Consider the following 9,449-nt stretch of genomic DNA (forward strand, 5'->3'; position numbering starts at 1 on the left):
AGACTGATGAGCAAATAGCAGCTGAAGAAGACAAAAAAGTGAAAGATTTTTTTCTAGATATCCAAAAGTAGAGACAAGCGAAGCTTAAGGAGAAGTCGTACTTTTACATACCACGAGATCAGCTGAGGCAGAAGGTCGAAGCTCACAAGAAAAAGATGCTTGAAGTTCGTAAGCCTCCGCCACTATCAGACAATGACCGCTCCCTCGTGAAGTCACATGATGCACATAAGAAAAAAAAAAGAGCATCAGGGAAGGATGTCCCACAACTCGGACAACAGAAGCAACCAATGCAAAATCTTGTTGTTGCTAATGAATATGGTTCCAACATAGAAGTCTATCGACCAGACAACTCTGAAGAAGTGTCGATTCAAGACCTTAATGTTTTTTTTGAACAAACTGGTTTAACCTTGGATCAATTGACGGGCAAAGATCCAATCCAGAACACTATACCACAGCCCAGATTCAGCGTCGGTCGGTGGGTCGTTATAAGCCGTTTCAGCATCTTACGGTCGGTCGTTATAAACTTATAACGACACATATATGAGTCGTTGATACTGGCGACGTTAAAAACTTTTAACGTCGGACCGACTTTTAACGTCGGACCGTCTAACGATATGCAAAAGATATAACGACAGATCTTCTGACGTGGTTTATAAACTTATAACGACGCACCGCCTGATGATATATATTTATAGCGACCCACTGTCCATCACTATGCATACAAATAATTAACATATAATATTATGTGCTACTGTTTATATTTTAATCATACAATCAACAGTAGCATCTCATACATTCAAATAACACTGTCATGAAACACATAAGCTAGACCAGAAAGAGCTCACAAGTTATATTAAATCCATCATAATTTGTCATGCCATTTTACACACAATTCATGGCAAACAAAAGCTAAGATGAAACAAGTTTGGCCAAAATGGTAGACGTACTAGAGATACGGTTCCACAACCCATATCTCATAGTTTGCTTCCACACTTTACAAAATGATCCACCTCTAGTAAGTCCAAACAAATGTTTTCATCTATAGCTAGGATGTTCAAAACACGTCATCATGAGCACTTTGATCCAATCAGTGGCTGCACTCTACTTCCAGCTATTTCCTCCCACCACCTATAAATAAAAGTTGAAATTCATAAAGAAAACTCAACCAAAAACTTCATAAAAGGCACCAGTCAGCTGGAGGCACAAGCACCCAGCACAAGGCAGCAAGCAGCACAATTGGTATTCATGGAATGAAAATTCATTTATGATGCATATTAATTTCAGATTTCATTTCACAGCCACCAGACAATACATTGACTATGGTTTCAACCTAGCAGGCACTATGCACACAGCCACAACATGGAGGGATCACATCTACTCAGGCATACAGCAGGGATCACATCTACTAAATAAAGGAATTGTTCTTCTGGAATTTAGAATTTCTGAAAATATTTAGATAAATAATAGCAGTTCTCCATATGACTCTTCTACAACATGGCAGCAATAGTTGTTTCTATAGAAATTGGTTTAGGTTATCACAGACCATCTGAAAATCAGCAAGATGCACACATAAAAGAAACATCGAAGCACCACTGCATGTTGGTTAGATCATGTCAGCATGCTTGGAAGGGGCACCAGTCACCAAGCACTAACATGTAGGAGGTACAACTATACTCTAGTTTTCCATTCACACAATCAGCATGCTTGCTAGATCATGTCATTTTGGGCAAAGTTTCAGATTGCTAGATCATGTCATTTTCATTTTCATATGTACAAAGGTTCATAGTTTCATGCAAGATGTATGATCTCCTAAATGACATGTAGATGGAAAAATTCAGAATAGCACACCTTTTCCATGGGATGATTTTTTAGTCTTGCTGACCTTGAGCTGTTAGAAATATCAACAATTAGAAAATCTGGGCACTCATTACATATGAAAACGACAAACAATGACAAGTGTTGTTTGTTACCCTGTTATATGGCCATGCAATTGACAGGTCCTTAGCATCAGCCATGTCTTGCACACCAGGATATGGACGAGGTACCTTTGCTTCCCTTTTCATCACATACCTGATAACAACTTCACAGTGTTTCCTTCCAAGAGTGTGGCCTGCACACATGGTGCTAGGATTTACTGAAATAACTATTCCCTTGGCCACAGGTTCATCTCTTTGGAGTGCATATAGTATAACTTCGTTGCCACACTGAAACAAACAATGTACTTATGAGAATTGTATTCATTAAAAAATCACCATTGGACTATAAGCAAAAAAAAAATGAAAAACAATGAGAACATTACAAGGTCAGCATGTGAGATGCGATTTGCATCACCATTCCTTGATGGGGCTGCACCGTCAGGGCTAGACTGAGGGGACTGGACAACTGGGGCTGTAGGAATGGGGTTAGACTGAGGTGGCTGAACGTCTGTGGCTGTAGGAATGGGGCTAGAGTGAGGGCGCTGCATAAATGAGGCTGCAGGAAAGGTGTTGGGCTGCACAAATGGGGAGCTGCTCGATCGGTGGGGCTGCTGGACTGGTGAGGCTAAGTTGGTCCTACGCACAAGCACATATTCATACTCATTAGAGTTATCTGCATAGGCACCATCTTCAAGAAATTCAGGAGCATGATTTGTCTGGACATAATTTTCTTCAGATCTTGGGCTCTGTAAGCAAAAAAGTGGGATGTTAGAGCCATTCTGGGACAACATAAGAACTTAGGAAAAAACTTCTGTGACATATTAAGCAAGTCAACTTATCTCAATCATATAAACTCTCCTAGTAACAAAAGAGTTCATGTGGTTAATTACAATCAACAACTGCCATGCTCAGGCCACGCAAAGTAGTACAGTAAGTACTCAGGACAAATGAAGTCCAAGTGTCACTGTGCAGTTATGGTGACTAAAATTAAGTATAAAAGACTACAGTCACTTTTCAGTTAGCCTAAATTATATATATAGCACCAGAAGCAAACAGCTAAAGTATAGAGGATGTACAAATCAGAGTATAGATATAGCACCAGATAAAGCAAACTAGCTATTGATGGATTAATAATTCAATTCAGAGGATGTACAAATAATTTACCCCATGGTGTCGTGAGTTAGAGCCATTCTGAGAGACATTTTCCATACTTGACCTTTCACGTGCCAACCTTTCACGCGCCAATTCAGCTTCTAATTCTGCTATGCGTTGTTCTAGAGCTGCTTGCTGACTTTCTTTCCTCTTACACTCTAGAACTTGCATTTGAACCCTTGTTGGTGTGTAGCCCTTCACTCCTGGTGCACCAATAGTTTGGGGAGTTGGTCCTAGACCTAAAACCCGAACACGCCCTTTCGGTTCCTTTTTTCCACAAGCAATGGCAAATGCATCGCCTTCTTGGATGGTTCTCTCTGTCAATTCAGGCTGAGCTTCAATAACAGATTTAAGTTTATTCTGCACAAACAAAATATCATTATTAATTTGCCAAAACCAACATTTCAGACAGTGATACTTGTTCAAGGAAAAACTTACAATAATTGGTTCTGCATTCCTCGATGGGATTCCATTTTTCCTTGTATGTGTTTTGATATATAGTTCATCCCTTCGAGGAGGGCGCCCAAGTTCATTAGCCTACAAGTGTTTCAGTTTTAGTACTCAAGAAAGGTAGCATGCCTATTATAGTTTGACATACCAGGTAGATAATAGTTTGACATACCAATTCATGCCTGTTACAAGCAAAGCTCTTGCTACCAGTTGTATGATGTATGGACAACTTTGCACGGTTGGCTTTGGCAATTTCTGAGCAAGTCTATGATAGAAATGGCTTTGTAACTAGCAAGCAGCAACACAGGAAGCAGCAAAGATGGCTATAACCAGCAATCAACAAGTAGCAACTAGATGTTGTTTTTTCTTGAACAAAGCAGTAACTAGGAGTAGTTTACTTACTTCAGATTCTGGAGTTGTCCAATGATTTTTGAGAAACTTCCAATCATCATCATTCAGCCTATCACCTTGTTGTTTTCTTATTTGTTCTTCTGTTATTTTGCCTTTAAAAAACTTCTTCTTCAGGTTTGCTTTAAAATCCTTCCATTTCTTTCCAGCAGCAGTCAAAAACCAGTTAAAGGCTTTATCATCAATATCATAGAATTCCTAATGTGTACAGAAAAGTAGCAAATGAGTGCTTATAGAGTAATAATAATTCAATGTACAACAAGACAATCAGCACAACCAAAAAATACCTTTATGTTTGCCCATACTGCATCCTTTATCTCAGGTTCAACAAGCCTCCAATCAGCATAGGCAATTGATATTTTCTGTCTCACACGGATCCCAACAGCACCAGAAAACCTCCTAGCATTCTCACCAATGGGCTGACCATATTCATTGACCATAACTTTGATTTTAGGCATCCCAGGTTTCCTTGCAAAGACTTCGTCCAATTTACTGATACCTCTTCCATTCCTCTTCCCTTGTGTATTGCTGTGAAAATCTGCTACAAGTAACTTGAGAAATTAGATGCAGGCACAATGAAAATCTATTGTAAATAATTTGAGAAAATTTTACAGGATATACAAGACCTTCATTATCACTTAAGAAATCTCCCGTTGATTCACATTCCCAATCATCTTCAGCTAAATCTTCCTGATCTAAATCTTCTTCAGCTAAATCTTCTTCAACTTGCTCATTCGCAAGTGTTGCATGGCTTGTTTGTGTCCTTGGTCGTAGATTGTGAACTCTTGCTTCAACACTTATGTTATGAGTTCTCTAAAAGGAAGTAGTAGAACAATTTGTGTAAATATCAGCAGTATTAAATATCAGCAAACTCATTGCGGTAGAACAATCTAAATAAGAGATGACCTTTCTTCTTTTGTTAGGTTCATTGCACATATTCATAGCAGGGAGACCAAGCGATGCTAGAAACTCGTTGTTGACTGCTATCTGTTCATCTCTCTCCTGCTCATACACGGTTAGGTGGCCCTTGTTACTATTTCCTCTTGCGCTTGCCATTTGTTTTCCTGAAAAAAAGACCCAAATATCAGCAGCCTATGGAAGGGGGATCAATAAAACAATCAATAACCAAAATCAGTAGCATCAGCACTTAAACAACACTTACTTTCTAGACTTTTTTTTAGTCTTTTGGGGAACAACAAGTGTTCCATCTATATCAGTTCTAACAGAAGAGACCACCCCATTTACAATATCCACTGTCACATTTGCACTTAGATCATGCAATGGCCAAGCTAATCCATTATCATTATCCATGTGCTCATTCTCTAAATTATCTAAGTCATACACATCTCTTGGTTTTGATTGTCTAACAGCAGCCCACTCATTATCAATTGCTTCAGGAACATAGTATACTTGGATTGCTTGTGAGGCTAAAATGAAAGGTTCATCTGATATCTTTTCGCCCATATTGAACAAATGCTTAAAGTTAACAGATGTAACCCCCAAATTATCAGTTTTTACCCATTTGTCCTGCACACGGTTGTCAATCCAAGCACACTTGAAAAGAACCACATTTCCTTTGTGATGATAATTTAGTTCAACAATTTCCTTTATAATTCCATAATAGGCATTTTTTATTACTGTACTGTCATCATTATTGCCACTATCAAAGGTTGTTGCCTCAGCGACTACAGCAACACCACTATTTTGAATAGGTCTTCCCTCATCATAGGATTCTGTGTGGAAACAGAATCCATTAATACTATAGCTACTGTACTTGCGTGCATTCAACATTGGCCCCTTGGCCAAAATTTTTATCTCATCTGGTGCTTCCTCACACAGTTCTCCCACCTGTGATAATGAAAGACTACTATTAAAATACGTAAAATCAATCACAAATAACAAGCCCTAAGTTTTAGTTTCACTTACATGCAACCTAAACCACTCATGAAAGGATTCATGACGCATGCGGTTGATGTCCCGTTTATTTCGATGGCCAATAGAGGAAAGAGATTGATCATGCTTACTGCAAAGGTTAATTATTGTGACTTTAGAATGTAGGTGAATTTGATTATATGATGTAAATGATTTTGATAACTTACTCCAAGTAAGGCGCAATGTTGTCATAGTTGAACAAAACATATCTATGAGCTTGCACCCATGTCTTGTGGTCCAAACTAAATGTGCATTTTCCAGCCAAACCTTGACCAATGCTACGGAAGAAAGGAGGTGTACTGTTATCTTCATCTATTCTAGATTGACGGCCAAATTGCCCCACACCATATAGATAGCGAGAACAAAGTGTAAGGCACCCAGTGAAATTAGACCACTCCATAATTGATCCCTCGGGATGACTTTTTGTACGTACAGAACCCTTTAATCTCATGAGATACCTATACACATAAATAATAGGCACATTAATTGATAATGCCATATAACTAGTAGGTTTGTATACATATTCAGCAAGACACAGGGCCTAAGATAGTTACCTCTCCACGGGCCACATGCTGCGAAAATGGACTGGACCAGCTATTTTTGCTTGGGCAGGAAGATGTACCATCAAGTGTACCATAATGTCAAAAAAAGATGGAAGGAATATAGTCTCAAGAAGGCTCAAGGTTTCAGCTATGTCAGCCTCTAGACTTTCCATATCACTTATTCGAATGATAGGGGCAGAAAGTTTCTTAAAGAAGTTACATATACGAATCACTCCAGCACTGACTATTTCTGGTAGTATTTTTCTCACAGCAAGTGGTAGCAAGTGTTGTAGAATAATGTGGTTCTCATGACTCTTAAGCCCAAATACCTTCCTCTCATTGACATGTACATTATGTCGTATATCAGATGCATAACCATCAGGAAACTTCACCCCTTTTAGTACTTGACAAAATAACTTCATCTCATCGGGACTCATTGAGTATGGTGCTGGTGGTAAATAAAATTGGTCCTCTACTTCAACTGGGTGAAGATCAGTTCTAAGACCTAGAGCTTGAAGACCTAGGCGAGAATTCAAATTATCCTTTGACTTCCCAGCAGTGCCCAAGAATGTGTTCACTAAACTTTCACTAACATTTTTGCCTATGTGCATAAAGTCAAAATTATGTCGCAACATCAAGTCTTTCCAATATGGAAGCTTGAACCAAATAGATCTTCTTTTGAAAATGACTAATGGTTCACCTTCCTTGCGTTTCTTTCTTGCTGGTTTTTTCCTAGATGGATCCTTGCCATAACTATTGCTAAGCTCTTTAGTGCACTCCAAAATTTCCTCCCCAGAAAGTGGTTTAGGTGCAGGCCTCAACTCAGTTTTACCACCAAATTTATTGGCGTCAAACCTAAATGGGTGATCTCCATGCAAGAATCTTCGATGACCCATATAGCAAGTCTTGGTACCATTACCAAGTCTAAGTGAATCAGTAAAGAAGTGGCAATCAGGACATGCTGCTTCACCAGATGTGACAGATCCAGACAGATATCCTAGACCTGGGAAATCAGTAATAGTCCATAATACTGCTGCCCGTAACTGGAAGTACTCACCCCTAGAAGCATCATAAGTTCTAACACCATTTTCAAACATATCTAACAAGTCGTTGACAAGTGGCTGACAATAGAGATCCATATCACCACAAGGAGAATCTTTACCAGGAATCAGAAAAGACAAGATGAAATTTGATTGCTTCATGCACATTGAAGGTGGGAAATTGTAGGGAATACAAATACCAGGCCAAATGCTGTAGCTGTTATTCATGGTTCTAAATGGATTGAAGCCATCGGTGGCAAATGCAAGACGAATATTGTGGCTATCTGCAGCGAAGATTGGATGCTTTTTATCGAAGTCCTCCCATAGAGGGGAATCTGCAGGATGCCTTAGGAGACCATCTTTTTTTCGGTCTTCATCATGCCACCTCGTGAGGCTTGCTGTTTTAGAGGATAGAAATAACCGTTGGAGACACTTCTTTATTGGAAAGTAGCGAAGAACCTTCTTGGGAACATTATATACATGTTTCCCGTCTAGAGTCTTCCTATTTGATTTCCACCGTGAAGCCTTACACTTTGGACATGCATTCAAATTTATGTTCTCCTTCCAATAGAGAATGCAATCGTTTTCACATGCATGAATACTAATATACCCAATTCCTATGGATTTCACCAATTTCTTAGCTTCATGAAAGGTTTTTGCTATTGCTGAACCATCAGGGAATGCATCATTGAGCAGGTCTAATAGTATGTTAAAAGATTTATCAGACCATCCTCCAAGAAGTTTGGTGTGTAGTAATCTAATAAGAAATCGGAGTTGGGTATATTTCTTGCAACTAGGGAACAGTTCTTTGCTATTTTCTTCGACCAACTTTTGAATAGCAACTAGGTCCTCACAAGGATCTAGATCAGGACTGTTGTCCTCAAAATCACCTCTATCGTCTAAGCCACCAGCTAAGTCCCTAAGCAAACCAGAGATATCATCATCTTCATCAGACTCATCCATAACCTCAACACCATCACCATCACTGTCACAGTTCCCATGGTTCACAGAAGGGGTGGGTTCTCCATGTAAATTCCATGTTCTGTACCCTTTTAGAAACCCATCACATATTAAGTGTTCGCGGATTTCACTAGCCTCTTTCCAGAAAGAGTTGGAACACTTTCTACAAGGACAAAGTATCTTGCTACCAACAGCTGCATTACTAAATGCAAAAGCTAAGAAACGGTTCACCCCCTGCAAATATGCCTTGCCATGCCTACATAAAAGTTTTATGTTAAATGCCCACTCTTGCTATGTATACCGCTTTCCGTATTTGCTATGTTACTGTATTTACCTAGCATCATCATCAATCCAGGATTTATCCATCAACCTTTATTAGGGACAACTAGAAGCTGACCAGAACAAGCTGCATCGAATTCAACACATTGTGCATATATATCATCAATTGCATCCAGCATAACAAGCACGGGTAAGACCAGCAGCAACAATGGTAGTGAAGTGGTAGAGAGCACTTTACCTGATACTCCTGAGTCAAATTCACGAGCTGGCTCCTACTACTTGGTGACAAGGCGCCTGTAGATGCTACGGCTTTTGTTAGGGCAAAGGTCCAAGGAGCAACTTATTCTTGTACGCCTCAGTCAACCACGAATATAACCTGCTGGATAAAGGAAACCACAGATCCATGAATTAGCGAGTAATTAGGAAGGGAAGTATGTCAACAGCTGTGGTATAGAGGGGGCTGGACAATGACCAAACATAAATAACATAGTATATTAATCTTAGTATATATAGGGATCAACTATATATTTAATATACTGAGTTTGTATGATATAAAAAGTACTATTTTTTTTGACTAGTCAGGGTCATTTAATTTGTCCTTGATGGCTTTCTTCCTTCAAAAAAAAATTGAAATGGCTCTCTTTTAGGTATTAGGATCATCCTTCAAAAATAAATAAAAAAGCATAAGCTACAGCATACTAGCATACTAGCTACAGCATATAAGCTACAGCATACTGCTGGACTAGGCAATTATAGTATGCATCGATCAG

The 9,449-nt window shown here is 39.1% G+C and overlaps 1 protein-coding gene across 1 annotated transcript; it reads right to left on the reverse strand.

Annotated features, from left to right (window-relative positions):
* Nucleotides 1-1,101: 1,101 nt before the first annotated feature.
* Nucleotides 1,102-8,812, reverse strand: LOC136523639 (uncharacterized). The gene is made up of 15 exons (XM_066517258.1): nt 8,798-8,812; nt 6,413-8,691; nt 6,026-6,316; nt 5,853-5,949; nt 5,124-5,774; nt 4,833-5,018; nt 4,553-4,739; nt 4,214-4,464; nt 3,921-4,124; nt 3,081-3,428; nt 2,561-2,662; nt 1,971-2,204; nt 1,883-1,888; nt 1,544-1,546; nt 1,102-1,128 (listed from the first exon to the last, which is right to left on the reverse strand). Exons 1-15 carry the CDS (start codon nt 8,810-8,812, stop codon nt 1,102-1,104), a joined length of 4,881 nt encoding a protein of 1,626 aa, XP_066373355.1.
* Between the last annotated feature and the right edge of the window lie 637 nt (nt 8,813-9,449).

The sequence above is a fragment of the Miscanthus floridulus genome, chromosome 18 (assembly GCF_019320115.1).
Source record: "Miscanthus floridulus cultivar M001 chromosome 18, ASM1932011v1, whole genome shotgun sequence".
In the NCBI taxonomy this organism is placed as follows: domain Eukaryota; kingdom Viridiplantae; phylum Streptophyta; class Magnoliopsida; order Poales; family Poaceae; genus Miscanthus; species Miscanthus floridulus.